The sequence below is a fragment of the Saccoglossus kowalevskii genome, chromosome 14, assembly GCF_978046115.1.
Source record: "Saccoglossus kowalevskii chromosome 14, keSacKowa6.1, whole genome shotgun sequence".
Taxonomy (NCBI): domain Eukaryota; kingdom Metazoa; phylum Hemichordata; class Enteropneusta; family Harrimaniidae; genus Saccoglossus; species Saccoglossus kowalevskii.
The window spans coordinates 9022481-9042051 of NC_140654.1; the positions used below are offsets into that span (position 1 = coordinate 9022481).

General features: G+C 36.0%; 1 protein-coding gene across 2 annotated transcripts; it reads right to left on the reverse strand.

The window, feature by feature from the left end:
* Nucleotides 1-1681: 1681 nt before the first annotated feature.
* Nucleotides 1682-19458, reverse strand: LOC100369634 (transcriptional regulator ZNF706-like). 2 transcript variants are annotated; one of them, XM_078012365.2, is made up of 4 exons: nt 19306-19458; nt 15420-15574; nt 5997-6095; nt 1682-5818 (listed from the first exon to the last, which is right to left on the reverse strand). In XM_078012365.2, the coding sequence occupies exons 2-3, from the start codon at nt 15552-15554 to the stop codon at nt 6006-6008; spliced, it is 225 nt and encodes a 74-aa protein (XP_077868491.1). In that variant the 5' UTR covers nt 15555-15574; nt 19306-19458; the 3' UTR covers nt 1682-5818; nt 5997-6005. The 2 variants fall into 2 exon arrangements, with proteins under 2 accessions (XP_077868491.1, XP_077868490.1); XM_078012364.2 differs by having other exon boundaries at nt 15420-15571; nt 19306-19443.
* Between the last annotated feature and the right edge of the window lie 113 nt (nt 19459-19571).

The window sequence follows — 19571 nt, forward strand, 5'->3', positions numbered from 1 at the left end:
CTTTGTCAGTCCGTCCAGAGTGATTTCTCGGGGAGATGGCTGGACCGTTTTTTTTTGAAACTTGGTACAAAGACATAGTGGTCAACCATACATGTGCACGTCAATTTATTTTCCGATTCTATCAAATATGGATGACTGGCGGCCATTTTAATGTCAAAATTCTGTCAAATTTGGTCATTGTATGTCCATCGTCATTTCTCGGAGATGGCTTGACCAATTTTGTTGAGACTTGTTACAAAAACAAAGGGACCACCCATACAAATTGGCAGTTATTTTGATTGTTAGTCATGGCTTTTGTCTGCCCATTCATATTTCTCAGAGATGCCTTGACTGATTTCAATGATACTCAGTACACAGACACAGTGAAAAGGTATACATATTCACATGGATTTATTTCCTGATTTGATAAAATATGGCTGCCTGGCGACCATTTTGAATGTCAAAATCCTGTAAAATCCAAATTTTGCTGAGACTTGGTACAAAGACAGAGTGACCACCGGTACGGATGCACATTGATTTATTTTTTCAAGGAATCAATTAATGAGCTCATTTGCATATTTAAATATTAATTTGAATTCTTAATATCTTGTGAACTAATAGTCCAAATCAGACCAAACTTGGTAGAGACTTGATATGCTATGCAATATAGTCAACTTAATCAACAAGCTCATTTGCATATTTAATTAATTTTGAATTTTTCATAATATCTTGTGAACTAATTGTCCAAATGAGACCAAAGTTTGTATAGACTTACTTGATCTGTCAATATAAGATGTGTGCTATGCAATATTGACTTTCAATTTAAATATTTTTTGTTAATATCTTGTGAATTATTAGTCCAAATAAGACCATACTTAATATAGACTTACTTGATATGTCAATATAAGGGTATGTGTCTTGTAATGTTCATTTTCAACTTCCTACCCGATTTTATACATATACATTCAAACTTTAAAATTCATAGCCAACTACAATCACATCTAACAAGTGGGGGCTGTGTCATCTTCAGACGACTTGTTTTTAATAAAACAGTTCTGGAGTCAGTGCAAATTTGTAATGACCATCGCTGAAATGTCAACACTGAATGCATAGCATACTAGTATATGCTGAACATTAAATCACTTGCAGGAGAAGGAAGATAGCGCCCTCTGGAGTCCTGTACATAATCCTGCTGCTATCTATTGAAATCCAGTTTTGTGAAGCAAACATGTTTTCAGTACAAGATGACAACTTACTCGGGGTGGTGATGAAATGTCAAAAATGACACAATCTTGAGGGGTTAAGCCTCATTTCCCAGAAGTGTTAGCGTTTTTCTATAGTTCCCATTACTTAGCGACTATTCAACCCTTAATTTTCACATTGCAATTTATGCGACGTAAGCCTTGTGTAGGGAAACGTTGTGCATGCATTTGAGCAAAGACTATAGAGAAGACTATAGTCTTTGATTTGAGTAAATACAAATATTTTGATCACCTTTATGTGGTTATTTAAACAAATGTTTAAAATCACAGCTGTTGTGGCTTTAAGCAATTAATGGCAGCAATGTATTCGCAGCAGTCTCACCCAATCTTTTTCAACAATTCAGAACAAAACATTCACCATTCTCATGTGTAGATGCAGAAGAAGACAGAAGTTGCATCCCCTCTGTTGCATTATACCATGGAAGCTGAGACTTCTAATATGGATTGTACAGTATTTTTATTCTATACCATGCTATATACACCAACACTTTTCTCCAAAATTGATCAATTTCTTTGTTGCCAACTGTCCACGTTTACTGGTTAATCAGGTCATTTCAGACAAAGTTGTTCTCTCACAATGAATGAGCATGCAACTAAATATTGCACAATTGTTTATGCTAACACATTCTATCACACTGAGAATCGATTGCATTTGATCACTGGTCAGTACATCAAAATGCTCCAGAAATGGTCCATACATTGTGTTATCAGACTGGTTAAGCAGTAGTCTCCACCATATTCTTTTGTTTCAAAACAATGTCTACAAACTCTGACAGTATGGCAATGCAAAGAAGAGTACATGTGCCAATATTTGTGGTGTGCCTTGAAACTTTATTTAATAATTTAAAGAGAATTTGAAAACAGTCTTTATACAAACATTAAAGGTAACACAGAAGTTCTATATCGGTAATAGTCTTTTTTTTTTTTTTAAAACTGACTTAATGACCTGACACGCCTCCCCCCAAATGATGTGTTAGTTATCAACACTGGGAAAAAATTCACAAGCGTTTTTTTGCAAATCATGAATAATAGAACATCATAAAAATGATGGTAAACAAACCGGTTCTATTAAACATTGAAGTATGACAGTGACATTGTTTGCTAATCATACATATTGTGAAGAAAATTGATACGTTGACATTCAAATTGATCAACATCTTTGGACATCAAGAGAGGGCACGATTATACATTTTATATATTAAGTCACATTTCTGAGCAATGTCATAACATCTGCACTTTGAAAAAAGTATCAAGGCAATGTTTTTTTTAATGAAATGCACAATACTAGAAAGCTAACTTTTTGGGACAAAACCGATTTTTCTATTTAAGTCCATTATTCTGACACATCAGAGAAACATAAATACCAATATTTGGTAAAGTGTGGAAATGAATTACAAAGATATTAAAAGCATACTTAAATTAATTAATCCTCAAAATGCACATTACCTTGGTTGTTGTCACGATGAACAGGGCCCTCTAAGCCAATCTGACACTACATCGTAATGCAAAAAGATTTATTGTGGCGCAAAAAGTTAAAGCGGGAGGGTCATCACCTGCGCACGTGCGGGAATTGAGTCCCAAATGACGATATCGCACACTAAAAACGCAAAGGCCCATGGGTAGACTTCTGTAAACAATGACACTCTATAGCCATCTGACATATGTGCAGGTGACGACGTGTCATTGATACAACAGAAACTAGTACATATAGTGATCTTGAATTTTTTTTTACTATAGTTATGGAATTTATAATTTGTATAAATTTGCCTTTTATAAACAGTGTAAGTGTAAAAATGAAGGAAATCGGGGGCTACAACATTATCATCTCAAGTAACCTGTACAGTCCATACAAGGACCTCCCAGCAATGAACAAGCTTATCCAAGTTGATTTTTGCATTTCCATTCAGAATTTCTACAAAATCAGTCCTATTATTAAAGTACACACCTACTTCTACAATAACAAACTAAGAACAAAAATATATATCAGTAAATACTAGGACTTTAAGACATCACAAAATTCTATTTAAGTAAATACAAGTAGTATGGAAAAAAAAAAAGAAGACATTTCTCTATTGAAATTGCATACAACTGAAATTAGGCATATTAGAATACAAATAAAAATAAGCTGAATATGGCGAGCTCAAATTCACAATTACACAAGAGTAAACAGTTCTTGAATGTAGATGTAATCAGAGTAAAAAAGTACAACACAATACGGAGACAAGCAGCAATTCTATCACCAGACCCTAGAAAGGACAGGAAATGGTGACACTAACCATGGAAATCATCACTGTATGCTGTATGTTTTCTTGCACATCATTTTGAAAGAACAGTCACTATGAAGTGTGTTCTACTATGGCTAAAACAAAGCAATCTTTTTCTCCCAATTTTGAAGTATTCTGAAGTCCAGTAGCCTTAAGGTAGAAGCCTACTCACAATTTTTGACAAAATTGGTCATAAATCGCATGACAATGTTCATTAGTTTATTATGTATAATCATGAAGCTAATGTCCCATGGTACAATGAAATAGCATTATTTTGTGTGTTACAGTTAAGTTTTTTGAGAAACGTGTCCTAATATTTCTTGAAAATCGCTATTTTTAGAACAATCCCATAGAACACAATGTTAAAGAAAAATTGCACTTTTTCACACTTTTTAAAACCCAGATTTTTAAAATAATTCAGAACAACAAAAAGTACTCCTTCATTAACAATATATGATTTTTTCAGCCTATGTCACCAGGCTAGATTTTGAGATATTGCATTATATCTCTGCCATAGGAACCTATGGTAAAAGCATTATGTTAGTGCCAAAATGGCGACTTCCCACTAAAATAAAACTATCAATATCTCGAAAATAAGGCTGGTGACCCCCAACTTATTTTAAGTCAATATCCCTATATTGCCTTTGAGTACAGTTTGTTGCAAAAATGAATAAATTCTGAGTTTTTTTAATTTATGAGTCGGCTTCTACCTTAACTACTTAAATTTCCACAAAAGGCTACAGTTGCAGTACAAATATAGACAGATGTACTCTGAAGTTGAATAATACCAATTAGTTATAATTTATGCATGTTATATTACTACAAAGAAAATGCCCCATTTTCCTGTCATCCAGGGTCTGCATTTTAATACCATACGTCAACTTACGAACTTAACATTCATCGTGACAAAGTAGTAACATGCAAATCACATTTCGCATGATTTTTAACTATCCAAGTAAAAAAATCTCTATTAATAATACTGAATTCCATAGCTATACAAGTATGTGTATTGTGTTTGAAAGATTATTTTTCTATTTAGAAGTAAGGCTTCTGACAGAAAACCCAATTGAAATCAAAAGAACACGCAGCAGAGAAATTTCTTTCAGTTTCTTTGGTGTTTAGTTTAGATAAGTTCACATTATATGATGACTCTACACACTGTAAATAAATTCCAAGTACAATAAAAACAGTATTGAGCATAAAATTGATAAACATCATACCATTTTATACCTAGTTTTTTTTGTATCATTGTTGTACTTGTTTCACATATTAGGTCTCAAAACTTCTGTAAATTAAACTCTAAAACCATACAATTTTCTTTGTCCCTTGTTTCAAACAGGTTTTAATATTTCATGTAAAACACTTTCAGTAATTCTCAAAATATTTATTACCGAATAAGCCTAAAATGCACAAAGATGGCTTCAAGCTGGCGCTGTTACACTCCCATGATCTGATATATGTGGAAATTATATATACGTTATTAACTTTGTACTGAATTGCCAGTTATGAAACCAGAAATTAAAGATATAATTGATAATGAAATGTCCTGCGGTACCTCATTCATGAAGTGTTCATGAACAGAATTGCAGGTTTGGAAACTTCATTTGTTTCCATGGTTACTAATTTGTATCCATGATGTTCTGCGAAAGGAACTGACAGAAGAAATATGAATTGAACACAATTTTGCTTCACATAATTTCTACGAGATCTTAATAACATATCACCATGCATGATTATGGAAGTGTTGACCTAATTTTTTGATCTTTATTATATCATATTTGCTCTATTAGAAACACATATAACCAAAAAATGTATATATTGTATTTTGACCATAGAAACACCTATTTAGTTATGTAAGTACATGCACTACCAATAGAGCAAACATGGTATCATTGGTTTTAGTTTGAAAGAATACTAAATGTTCCCTGGCGAACCATAATTAAGTATAATCGTTATGTGCTAGTCAATATAAACCCTGGCCCTCACCACATCTGAGAATCTGGGGACATGAAAAATCATTAAGATTTGTAAAAAGAATAAGCCAACCCACTGGGATAACACAAAAATATCTTATGTCCTTGTTATCCCCACACTACCCTATACTCTATACCCCTATTGTCCCAAGGTCTAGTAAGAAATTACATGGGCAAATATCTGATCGCTTTGTGCTTTTCTGAATATTGCTATCCCAAGATTAGCCCCATAGTCCTCCCAGATACCCCAGGGGGGAGGTGTCCTTGACCCATACATTAAGGAAATCTAATAGTGTCAGCTTTGTGAAGTCCATGGAGTCTCGTTAAAACAGAAAAAAATCTGAAAAAAAGTGAGAAGTTATTAATTTCCATAAACATAGACATACCTTTATTATTTATGCATGCATGTATGCATCATAACAAATACAGTAAATTTGATAATTTTAAATATCTATCAACCAAATCAATCAGCAGCAACTCAGTAACTAATTTGCATATGAATACAAACAAATACTCACCATATGTATTTACATGTCTTTTATTTCATCTGGCATGGGTGACTTGGGATGCTTACTTTCAAAATGTTGCTTGTATGTCTTTGGATCTGGCATTTGTGTCTGTAAAATTAAGAAATTTACGAGTCATGAGGCAAATTTAGTTTTGAAATTCATTCGCAGGATTTAGTTTTCCTTCTCTATAATGTATAATTCTGGTCAACTCTTTGAGCCCAAATGTTTTTTTCACTTTCACATTTTCTGTAATTTTTTACTGAATTGAATCTTAATTTTGGACTAAGTACACAAAATGTGACATTGCTTCTATTTTTTGATCAAAAATGTTCACAACATTTCATGTGGAAAAGCGCAGACTATAAATGGAACTATTTTGTGGATGGTGCATGAAGTTTACTTTGGCATCCAAAGAGTTCAACCATGGAGCAAAATTACAATGATAGGGTAACATATGCTATTGTGATGAAGCTTAGACATAACATTTTTCTCGGGATGCCTTTATAAATTCATTGGAGACGGACAACCATCCACGCTTTCACTAACCCTTCGTCAGTCTCCAATGGCAATTTGATTTCAATTTCGCTAGAATAATTTGTGTCACTTTCACCACCATGAAATATATGTACACATGTTACAGTAGGACATCTCACTTTTCTGACAAATTCAAGATTTGTCATTTCTCTCCGTTTTGGAAGTGGCTATCCAAGTTGAGCTGAGGAAAACAATGTAGTATTACAATGTAGTCAATGTGAATAAAGCTAATTTATCCTCAGAAGAGGCCTGTCATGTCAATCATGGGAAGAACACTGCTCTCCATTCGTTGGCCAGTTTTAAATGCAGAAAATTAAAAAAAATTGTACGCTGAGTTAAATTGTGCCTATAAACCACTTATAGTTTGATATAAATTCAATGTAACATATCAATGTACATTTGTATGCAATATACCGTTAAAGTCCTAATATAAACCGCATACGTAATAGTAACCGCACCCCCAATTCCGGCTTCGGGGTTAAAGAGTTCTTAACAAAAATTGAAAACTTGAAAAGTACCTATTACCACAGTCCCTCTATCATGATAGAGGGACTGTGCTATTACTAACCGCACCCCCAATTCAACAAGACCGTGACTGACTTCATTGTTTCAACCAATGGCATTGTTCCTAATCCTATTCATTTGTTTCGACAACATGCCTAAAAATATTCACACCTATTTATTGTTCAGCGGTGATAAGATGTCAGACAGGCAATGAAACTGCTTTTGTTCTGGCGGCGACCTCTGTCAATACTCTTTCTGAATACGTCTGTGTTTTGTAAGTTTTAGACAATGAGCTTTTATCACCGTAAAAGTGTTAAACTGAGCATTGAAGAATAATTTGTCTTTCGAAAACAAATAATTTCTTGATTAAAAAAAAAAATCATGCAGTTTTCCAATGGAAATAAATGGCAAAAGATCGCACTACATTATCGGTAAATCTCTTCCGTGTTGCGTTCACCATGAGGTCGCTGAACTGTCATTAACATATTTAAATGAGCTATGTAATTTAGACACGTGGGCACCATCCAGCATTTTGATTGGTTAATAAGCGACTTGATCTATCCGATCAATAATACGTCACGTGAGCATTCAAAAACATGGCGGATATCGTATCGGCTGTTTACATGTGACTGAAATCATTCGCTTACGGGGAAACTAAGTTGAATTTTACTTGTATTTTATAACAATTCAACGAATTTATTTTTCGTGCGTCATTGTAATCACTACTAAATAATAATCACCAATATCAACACTTCGAAAACAAGTAAGTTATTCACTTGTGACCCGCAGCATGGCCGGATCGAGCTACCGTTATCTGGGCTCTCTCTGCAATTTGCTAGGTAATAGTAAATTTACTAATCAAGAAAAAAAAGTATTAGTAAACTTTGTCGGACATGGTCAATTGAGTTGCCAATAACTTGCGTGTCGGACTATACCATTTAGGTGTGGGGAAGGTGGCTGCGGGAATGGGTGGTTGAGTGTTCAAAGAAGGGGAGGAGCTAGCTTGCGTTAATCACTGCTGTTCACACTTACTCAAGTACTAATCATTTACTTTTATCTCTCTTTCAGGGCAAACGCTTGCAAAAAAAATATGTTTATTGAGACAAATAATGTGTGTGATTATGTGTCATTTTTTTACGGTATATCCTTTCTTGGAGGATGTATTGGCCCTGAAAAGGGTCGTTTTGTTTGGGTTTTTTTTTTTTAAATGCCGTACCGAAATGGTTTTAGTTTAGAATGCCGTATCGAAATGGTTTTAATTTAGAATGCCGTACCGAAATGGTTTTAGTTTAGAATGCCGTATCGAAATGGTTTTAATTTAGAATGCCGTACCGAAATGGTTTTAGTTTAGAATGCCGTATCGAAATGGTTTTAATTTAGAACGCCGTACCGAAATGGTTTTAATTTAGAACGCCGTACCGAAATGGTTTTAGTTTAGAATGCCGTATCGAAATGGTTTTAGTTTAGAATGCCGTACCGAAATGGTTTTAGTTTAGAATGCCGTACCGAAATGGTTTTAGTTTAGAATGCTGTACCGAAATGGTTTTAGTTTAGAATGCCGTATCGAAATGGTTTTAATTTAGAACGCCGTATCGAATTTGGTTTTAATTTAGGGGGTACTATTCCGAAATATGGCGTAAAATGTTCGTGATTGCCTCGTCGTCAGTTCTTCCATACCGCTCCTTCCACATGAACTCGTCCAAATACCCAGGCAACATGCTTTTCGACACTCCGTTCATTCTCTTCAGCTTTGATGCTTGCACTTGTTTATTAATGTCTTTGGCGGAATTTTTCCGTGAAAATAACTTGCCTTTTCGGTATGATTGAAAAAAAAATGAATGTAACAAAGAATGCATCACCTCCAACAAAGAACATAACACCTCAAACAATGCTTGCTAATCGAGGCGGCGCGTCAGACGCTGCCGCCCAGCGCCCTGCTTCGCACTTAATTTCACACTACTTATGGCGTTAAAATGACGGGCTCATTCATCTCTGACTACGTTTGGTGAGCCACAATCGAGGAATCGTACATTTACCCAAAGATACTAGAAAAGTGTTTTTGATTCATCTTACATCTTGGTTTTTATACATGCATATGCATTGAGTTTATTTATATTTCCATTTCTTATGTTGTGTGTTGCGTATTGATGACATCCGGTAGAGGTCAGTGACCGCGTCCTGTGACCCGCAAGTGATCCTTTGTCGTTGGTAATTAACATAAAATGGCGTGCTTTTTGTAAGTCTGCGACCACCACTGTCGTCCTAGATATTCGACTTTTTTTCTCTTATGGTGAGATAATAACACCAACGAATTGTTTCCCTCTACATTGTGTAAGTTAGATGTGTGTTTGTGTACCACTACTGCTTTTCATAGGTTTCACTGACCGCGTCTCGTGATCTTTTGTCGTTGGTAATTAACATAAAATGGCGGGCTTTTTGTAAGTCTGCGTCCACTACTGTCGCCCTGGGAATTCGACTTTTTTCAGATGCGTGTTTGTGTACCACAACTGCTTTCCTTGGGCTTCGGTTTCCCTCTGAATTAAATTGTGTAAGTTAAATAGTTAAATATGTGTTTGTGTACCACTACTGCTTTCCTTAGGCTTCAGTTATTATTTCCTATCTCTGATCTTTATTTTTAAACCTAAAAGCAGCCTATCTCTGATCTTTATTTTTAAACCTAAAAGCAGCCTATCTCTGATCTTTATTTTTAAACCTAAAAGCAGCCTATCTCTGATCTTTATTTTTAAACCTAAAAGCAGCCTATCTCTGATCTTTATTTTTAAACCTAAAAGCAGCCTATCTCTGATCTTTATTTTTAAACCTAGAAGCAGCCTATCTCTGATCTTTATTTTTAAACCTAGAAGCAGCCTATCTCTGATCTTTATTTTTAAACCTAGAAGCAGCCTATCTCTGATCTTTATTTTTAAACCTAGAAGCAGCCTATCTCTGATCTTTATTTTTAAACCTAAAAGCAGCCTGTAAAATAAAACAAAGACAGCATGTTACTAATTGGCCTGTCACTCAACCACATCATGCTAACTAGTTGACCTGTCAATCAACCACATCATGCTAACTATCCCGCAGCCACCTCCCCCACACCTAAATGGTATAGTCCGACACGCAAGTTATTGGCAACTCAATTGACCACATCCACTTTGTCTGGAAACTGTGGAGCATTTTCCCGCGACCGAGCACAACGGGGAAGAGAGAAGGAGAGGAAGGTGTCCCCTCTGTCGTCCGCCGAAAACAAGAACAGCATGCTGAAAATGGTGCTTGCTGGTGCAACCTGAGCTCTAATTTTGTGTGTAATTTTATGACATCAAATTAGGCAGTCTGCTCCACAAAATGTACCATTTATGATGGTACAACAAAATATGCAATGTAGACACCAGAACCTTTATTTGAATAACTCAGTATTAATTAAACACATTCATGATAAGCTCACATTGTTAACAGTGGGGAAAATAGTCATCATTCAAAAGTTCACTGCCTAGAACACAAGTCATCCTGTGAATAAATTTTCACGGGAAATTTCTCAGAAAAAACTCTATGCAATCAATATTATTATGAAGTAATCTCCCGTGCTCGCTCATCATGCAAACCCGCATGTTGACGTTTATGACGACACAAAATGACTATTTATTTTCATCGAAATTTCTGAATTAAAGTGAAAAAGTAACTAAAGTAACTTTCGGTCTTGTAACTCAATCTCAATGCTAAGAATGCCCGGTAAGAATGTTACACAAATTATAGTATTTTTCAATCGATTCGCATTGTCTCACCTTCCATTAGCTGTGGAATCATAGCCCTATGTTGCCGACCGCATTATTTGCGTGACAGACACTGGCCGGCCCATGTTCGACATACAACAACAAAAATAAAAACAAGACGTCCTAATGAAATTGGTAGGGCAAAATTAGATTGTATGTCGCACCAAAGAGCTACGGAACCGCAGCTAACCTTCCATTATTTCTGAAATCGTGCTGTAGTACGATCAACTTTCTGTTTCTTGGTGCTGTCAGGGTTAGGACACACACGGGTTTCTGGTTCTGAACACGATTTAGCGGTTTCTCCATCTCGTCGAGCAGTTGTCTGCTCTGTTTTGACGTAGCCTCCATTTTCAATAAATAAACAAATCACGTGTTTTGATAAGGGCGACATGAAACCGTCCCATACTGAGAGTAAAGTCGCGGGGTATCTTGAAACACATGTCGACTAAACTACGCATGTGCGATGACACCAAAATAACTTTAGAGTGGAAAAATACAGTTCCGTGTTGATCGCGATCACCATGTAGCAATTGTTGCAATCTTAGAAGTAACAGGACATTGTTTAACTTTAAAATGGCAATCACTCAAACCATACACGCGTGATGATCACAGTCGAGTCTTGAAAATTAAATGAGGGCGATGTGCGAGAGTATTTTGTACAAAATGTGTTCGTAAATCCTACTAATAGACATTTATTTTGTTCGTAAATCTTGTCCAAATTTCGTAATTTACGACATTTGCGAGCGATAGCGAAAGCACAGGTTATGTGATCATTTGCTACTAAGCAGTGCATTCGTGTTTTTATTTGAAACTTCTGTTAGAATATACTTTTCGTTACCAAGAAAATTAAAAAAATAAATGCATATTACATTAAAAATACTGAGCATTTTTTTTATCATGTGGAATTTTTTTTTGATTGACTGTAATTTTTCAACATTTCGTAACGCCTATTTTAGAACCAAAATAAGGCCTTTCACTCTTCCCCGACGCCTATTCAAGAGATTGTACGGTGTATTGTTTGTTTTGTGCATGTGTTGTGGACAAAAAATGACCACGCCCATTTAGTGATTGCAATATGTACGTAATAGAAACCGCACCCCGAACTTGAGCTTTTGATCCCAATTTTTAAATTGATACATTATAATATAAACCGTGGTTTATAATAGGACTTTAACGGTACATTGTTTTATGCCAAGTGAAGATTTGATGATGAATATCTTTAGATTGTGAAAACAATTTTCCTTTAGAAATTGTGTTAGTTGCATATCCTCAGATTTATCGCATTTAAGGGCTACAAATCACAATGTGTTTAAAATGCATCATCACATCACTATGGCAAACTTCCAAGGTCTGCAGCATTCAGGGACACATCAGGGATTTCTTTAAACAAGGGAACAGGGGCACAGTACCCTCATTCTATGGCCATGCACCCCTTACCCTGGGGAAGCAGATCCTCTGGCAACAATAAAATTCTGATTGACCAGGGATCACATGCGGCCAGTCTTCAACTGTGACCTGTCTGATAGTAATTTTGGGTCCAATAATGCCATACAATGCTCCATTTTAACCTTATCTCCCCCACTTGGTGGCACTGTTGAATTGCAGTGCTCCCTCTTGCAGTTTTTTTCTAGAAAAACCCTGACATTAGATTAGGTTATACAAGAAATGTTTTGTTAAAATACAAAAAAATGAAATGAGAGATGTAATAGTGTACTACCGTAAAATTCGTAATAGAAGCCGCGGCTTCTATTAAAAAGAAAATGGCTGCCCTCCCCAGGAAAAGTGGTGAAGTCCGGGTGCGGCTTCTATTGAAGCATTGTCTAAAATCTTAAAGTGCCTGCACGCGAAATATGCAGATTAGTTAATGATATGCTAATGAGATGCACGCAAATTCCAAACTGCAACAATGTATGAAGTTTTTACTTTAAATCATGGAGCTACAAATGTTTAAATCAAGGGCAATTTTCAGTGATATTCAATAAATATTTACTCAAGATACAAACCATTCAATAAATACTATATAACATACAAACACACACACACACATGATAGCGGTATAACTCTTTTTGGAGGATGTGGTGGCCCTGAAAAGGGCCGTTTGGTTTGTATGTGGAGAACCACGGAGATTTGGCTAAAATCCAAAGAACTCGTCATCGTCTTCATTGTCGCTATAAAATATCTCGGCGATCTCTTCTCCGATTGCCTCGTCGTCTGCCTCGAGATCTTCGTACACCAAGTTGTCCTCACTGCCATCAAGTGCATTAGATATGCCAGTCTTCTTGAATGAATTGATGACAGTTTGGGGCGGAACTTTGTTCCACGACGAGACGACCCACTCAAGTACCGTCTTCTTAGCAGGGGCCTTTCTTTTACCAGCCGGTGTGAACAGTGCTTCGCCGGTCTTCATCCACTCATCCCACTCGGCGTGCATATAGTCTTTGAGTGGCTTATTTACGCCCACATCTAGCGGTTGAAGAAGTGATGTCAATCCTCCCGGAATCACTGCAATGTCCACGTTCCGAGAATACAATTCCTCTTTGACAGCGGGCGTGAGGTGTACGCTACACGAGTCCCATATAAGCAGCCGCCGAGAGTCATCGTTCCGTCTCGGAAATGTATTTCTAATCCACGGTAAACAAACTGAAGTGAAGAATAAAAAATAATTAACTACAGGCAAAACATGGAAATTAAAAAAAAAAATCCGCTAACTCCGTGGAATGATGATTAAACTAGATAGCAAATAATGATGCGAAAAACAAAAGAAAAACGTAATCACAACGTTTACAAGGTGGCAGCCATCTTGAATGGCACGCCGTGGCTTTTGACATGACGTGACTCGATCCGATCATGCATAATATTGACTGGGAACCATGGAAAACAGATTTATAAAAGAAAAAAAGAAAAATATTTTACTGTAGAATACTTTATTTTCGCTTGGAATTTATTTTCGCTATTTTCGCTGGAGGGATGATTCCGTGAAAATAAAATCCAGCGAATATACTTTTTTTCCTATATTTCACATTAAACTCATCAAAAATCAGTGAAAATAAATTCCATACAAAACGCCCAAAAAGCCTTTTCAGCGAAAATTAATTCCAGCGAAAATAAAGTATTCCACAGTATGTGGAAACACAGAGCGGCAGTCATCTTGAATCTTATTGATCACATTTACAAACAGTGAACAAACCCAAATGTACACGCAATGATACACGGACGGTACAGTGTAGTGTATCAGGACATGATCAGGAGAACCGGGCCCAAGACAACTTTTTTTAGCTTCATGCACGAACAAAATAAAAAAAAATACTTACGAGATTCATTGATGTATCCCTTTTCTTGAACTTCTACCGTTATCTCTCTGCGTGTGAGGTCGTCCAGTCGCCGTTTACCTTTGAAAATAATCAAAGGGCGGATCTTTTGGCCGTCAGCGGTAACTGTCAACACAGCGGTGAAACCTCTTTTTTCTGAATTCGTTGTCTTGATGTGGACGGTCTTGATGCCTTCATGCTCGAGAGTTCTGTTTCCAGGCATATCGAACCGTAACGGTGTCTCGTCCATGTTATATACATCACTGAGTGGGTAGTTATGCTGTTGACGCAATTGGATAACGAATCGATGAAACTGGGCGATTTTTTCCTCGTAATCGGGTGGTAATTTTTGACCAATGGAAGTGCGCACGCGAGTTGAAAGTGTGTGACGTTTCTTGAACGAGTGAAGCCAGCCGTCAGATGCCTTGAATGTGGTTTCGGTGGCGATTCGTCTTGCTTGCATCTGTAGTTGTCGACCAGAGATGGCATTTCCATTTTTCCGATGTCCATCAAACCACTGCATGAGGTTGTCGTCCAGCGTGGTACTTCTCACTTTACGTCCTCCACCGTCTAATCGCTTAGCACTGCGTTTACCCATGTACAGTTGCTCCTTCGATCGGATCCATTGACGTACTTGCTTTTCGTTGATACCGAAATGTTCGGCCGTTTTTCTGTTGTTTTTCGTCCCCATAGACATAGCCACAACTTTCAATTTGAAAGCAGTGTCATATGCAGCACGTCGTTGTTTAGGCATGATTAAATAAAATATCTATACGGAATACGATCAACGTAGAGACAGGCGAGATGAGAATGTTGCGTGAAAGCGAACAGAAAATAACTTGAGCAGTGCGGGAACTATACTCAGAATGAAAATTTCTCCAACATTTCTGGGATTATATTGACATTTCCACCAATCATGAAGCTCTCACAATTAGCACTTGTACTCATGGTAACAATTTGAAAACTTTATTTACGTCGTCTATGTGTCTGTCGCGTGTCCATTTCACACTTATTCAATCAGGCGTCTATCACCCAAAGAAAACAGACATTGCATACACAATACATACACTCATTTCTTGTATACACAGGAACTGGGGCAGCCCCAGGACGGTGAACACATGTGGACACGGGAAGCACTGCACACAATAATTGACAAGTCTCAAAAAGCCAATGCGGCTTCTATTACAGGGTTTTGCAAGTTTCAATTGTTGTAATTTTTGACTTGATACATTGTAGCAAAGTCGGGGTGCGGCTTCTAATAAAAGTGCGGCTTCTATTACGAATTTTACGGTAGTATTTCTAATCCTCATACCCACCTTACAAACTGTACATTGATATATAAGCTTTTTTGCAGCAGCTACTTTTTGATCTGCAGCTTTTCCTTTCATCATCTTTTTCTTCTTCTCTTGAGCTTTCTGTTGTGACTGAATTTTTTGCTGCCCTCTCGCCATGATGCACTTTCAAAACACTGCTTGTGAAAATGAAACACAAAAAAGCTGTCATTAGCATACATCCTGAAATCCCTTGATAGTATTCACCACACCCTTGCAAATAGCATTCTTCTAACTTTCGAATGCTAGATCAAACCTCAGAAATAACCCTGAATTAGATGACAAGTGAAAATGAAACTGGTATCTGCCCATCAGTTGCCTATGTATTTTGTTTCTGACAAATCTGTTTTTTTTCGCCCAAGTTGTCAAGTCTTTCATCTCAGTTGACATAACTGTTTGCCAGTTTTGTCATTTTGCTCTACGGTTGAACAGGCTTTAAACGGTAATGAATAATGACAGTTCATCTTATGTTGAGGTAATAAAGTATACAAAAGTAGAATACAAGACAATAAAGACAACTAATCTATAAAAGAGTACGGTAACTATGTTTTGTAAATGAAGTTTTTAAATAATGAACTACCTGTCTAACCATGTGTATGTCTTGAGTGTTCATTATTGGAATAAACTTGTTTGTCTTAGAAAAGTATTGAAATATTTTAAGTCTAGCATTTGTTTCTAGAAATAGCTATACATTTTTTTTCACGTTCATTGTTGTAATTGTCAAAGGGTGTAATAAAATGAATTTCATCTTCTACAACATAGTACTTTTTGCAGAGTCCATACTCCTTAGATACCAGTGTTCTCCCCAAAGTGTTTTACTTAGTACGGGTATACTGTAAAATACTTTATTTTAGCTTGAATTAATTTTCGCTGAAAAGACTTTTTGGGTGTTTTGTATGGAATTTTATTTTCACTGATTTTTGATGAGTTGAATGTGAAACATAAAAGAAAAAGTATATTGGCTGGATTTTATTTTCACTGAATTATTCATTCAGCAAAAATAGCGAAAATTAATTCCAAGCGAAAATAAAATATTTTACAGTAGCGGGGCCACTACTCTACTACTCTGAGAGCTTGCCTGCAACGCTGATGGGTTGACCAGAACGCTGAAGAAATCCCACCTCTTCTGATCTAATATTTTAAGTTTTATTGTAAATTTGGTATACACATTTACTATTTCCGGTTTTCAATAATTAACACGTTTTAACAGAATTGGCACTTGCTGGCAGATAAAACCATAGATATGAATTGTATATAATTGTAACCAATCAACAATGAATATTATATAATAATATATTTTTGACAAAATATTTCATTTTAATTAACTAATGTGTTTCACTGTATACAGTAAATTTTGTTTATTTAAAAATATACAACTGTACATTATGCTAATTGTATGCAAATTAATATCACCAGTAAACGATTTTCTGGAGAGAACACTGTTTTACCTCAATTGTGGTGGTCTAGTTCAATTTTTTGTTTATGGCTACTGAGTCTGAGCTCTGACATCATTTTAATATCATTTCTGTTATTGAGACTTTTCAAATATGGTGCTTGACTAATATCATTTTTTTAGTAGGCTGTATGTTCTCTATTTTGAGTCTGTTCTATTAATGTCTTGTAGCCAAGAGTAGCGTGTCCTAACTTTATTGTAAAATGTTTGTTTTGATATACTGTGAAATACTTTATTTTCGCTGGAATTTATTTTCGCTGAAAAGACTTTTTGGGTGTTTTGTATAGAATTTATTTTCACTGATTTTTGATGGGTTTAATGTAAAATATAGGAAAAAAGGTATATTCGCTGGATTTTATTTTCACTGAATCATTCCTTCAGCGAAAATAGCGAAAATTAATTCCAAGCGAAAATAAAGTATTCTACAGTAGTCTTAACATCAAACTCATACAAGTCTTGTATTTTGTTGAGTCTAACCATGATCCCTTGTAACAGTGATGTTCAAGTGCATGTGTAGCTGGTTGAGACATTATTTTTAATATTTTTGAATAATTAATTGCTTGATATTGGGCTTTAATGATCAATTTTAGTCTCCCAGTTTCCAGTCTGCAGCCAGTAGTACTTGTTCTATCATTTATATTTAATAGATGTCTGCAGAATTGTATGTGATATTTTTCTGTATCAGATTTTTCCCAATTGTTAATATTGGTAGTAATTCCCCACATCTCGGACGCATACACAAGAATGGGTAACTGTATTGATTCGAAGAATTTTGATTTTAATGTTACTGTTGTAGATATGGATATTACGCATTCAGCCTTTATTGCTTTGTCTGCGAGTCGTTCCATGCTCGTCATTAGCGATCCATTGGTGTTGAATGTTGTACCCAAGTAATTAGCAGCCGGCACTCAAATCAGGCTGGGGAGAACCCTTTCAGGGATATTTCTGTATGCAAATGAGATGCTAATGAGGAGCCTCGTTTTAAAATACACAAAAATAAAGTTGCCTTAGAGTTTAAAACCCATTTTTTCTCAGACTCTTAAAAAAATATTTCATGTTAGGAAACATAAATTTAATATTGATGTACCGATAAATGATTTTGGGAGAGAAAGTAGCAGGCATTTTACAGGCATTTAAACTCCATTGTCAGTTTGAAAAAGTAGTGTCAGCTTGTTCCCTAGATTTACAAGAAATATGTTTGAGCACATGTTTCTAACGATGTTATAAACGGGGGATGGTCGATTCGTCCCAAATCACATTCGTCCCAAGTTGATTCGTCCCAAGGTCGATTCGTCTCAAGTCGATTCGTCCCACAAGTTGATTCGTCCCAAAGTCGATTCGTCCCACAAGTCGATTCGTCAGATTTTAAGGTTAGCCCACTACTAACTCGCCAAATGAGCACAAAAAATCCAAACAACGAACGTGGAGTTATTAGTTAATATCAAATACAAATACACCGTACACGCAACATGGAGTTATTAGTTAATAAATACAAATACACCGTACACGCAACGTAGAGTTATTAGTTAATAAATAAATACAAATACACCGTACACGCAACGTGGAGTTATTAGTTAATATTAAATACAAAGACACCGTACACGCAACGTGGAGTTATTAGTTAATATTAAATACAAAGACACCGTACACGCAACGTGGAGTTATTAGTTAGCGTGCCAGTAACAGTTGACATCGAAATTGACCCTGCTCAAGATCGTAATGCTGACCACAAATTAAAAAAAAATGGACGAATGTGAATTGGGACGAATAGACTTGTGGGACGAATGTGAATTGGGACGAATTGACTTGTGGGACGAATGTGTTGGGACGAATGTGAATTGGGACGAATTGACTGTTATAAACTGGTCCATTGATATTGTTGAGTTGTAGTTTGTACAGTAGACATGTCCTCCATACTGCGTCAAAATACTTTTTTAGGTCAATAAAACAGCAATACAAGTTGTTATTCAACGCCAGGTACTTTTTGATCATTGTGTGTCAGAATGTGGTCAGTGGTTCTGCGACTATTCGTGAAGCTAGATGCGCTAAGCTGATTGTTGTGAATTATATTGTTATCTTCCAGGTAGTCTTAGAATGTATTTATTTCGTTTTTATTTGTTTTTATTATTGTGGTGTTTTTGGTTTTTGTATTTTTGCTATGTAACCATTTTAATTTCTCTGGGGAATTGTATATGTCTGATAAACTATACTGATGTAAGTAAATTGTTTAGTCTCCATGATTCTATTGACGTTGACTTCGGAAGTTCCCATCGGAGCCAGCACACAGGCGGTCGTCGATCAACATATGTGACAAAAACGTCACATGTCATTCATGACGCCGCAACTAGCTGAACAGCCGAGCCTAATCAACCCCTCGAAATTTACATCAATTAAAAAGATACGAAAACGTATACGTACCTTATGACAGGAAGTCCAGAAACAAAAAAATAGCAAGTTCCCTGCTCCTAAATACACGCAAACAAGATACTGTCGTTTCTCCGGAAGTAACTATTACCTTACACCTTGAAATTTGAAGTATCCCAGCTTACATCGCGATTAGTACACCGGGGGCGTGTTTAAAATTAAAATAGCTCAAATTTATGAATGTATGTTTCTCGATTTATTATTATTTTCAAAAACAAATTCGTATATATTTAGCATATTCATATTTTACACGTGATATA

Excerpts from the sequence above, each read along its gene's own strand:
- LOC100369634 (XM_078012365.2), bottom strand. The coding sequence starts at position 15,554 with ATGGCGAGAGGGCAGCAAAAAATTCAGTCACAACAGAAAGCTCAAGAG. Across the intron at positions 6,096-15,419 it reads ATCAATGTACAGTTTGTAAG|ACACAAATGCCAGATCCAAA; the intron begins GTGGGTATGAGG and ends TTAATTTTACAG.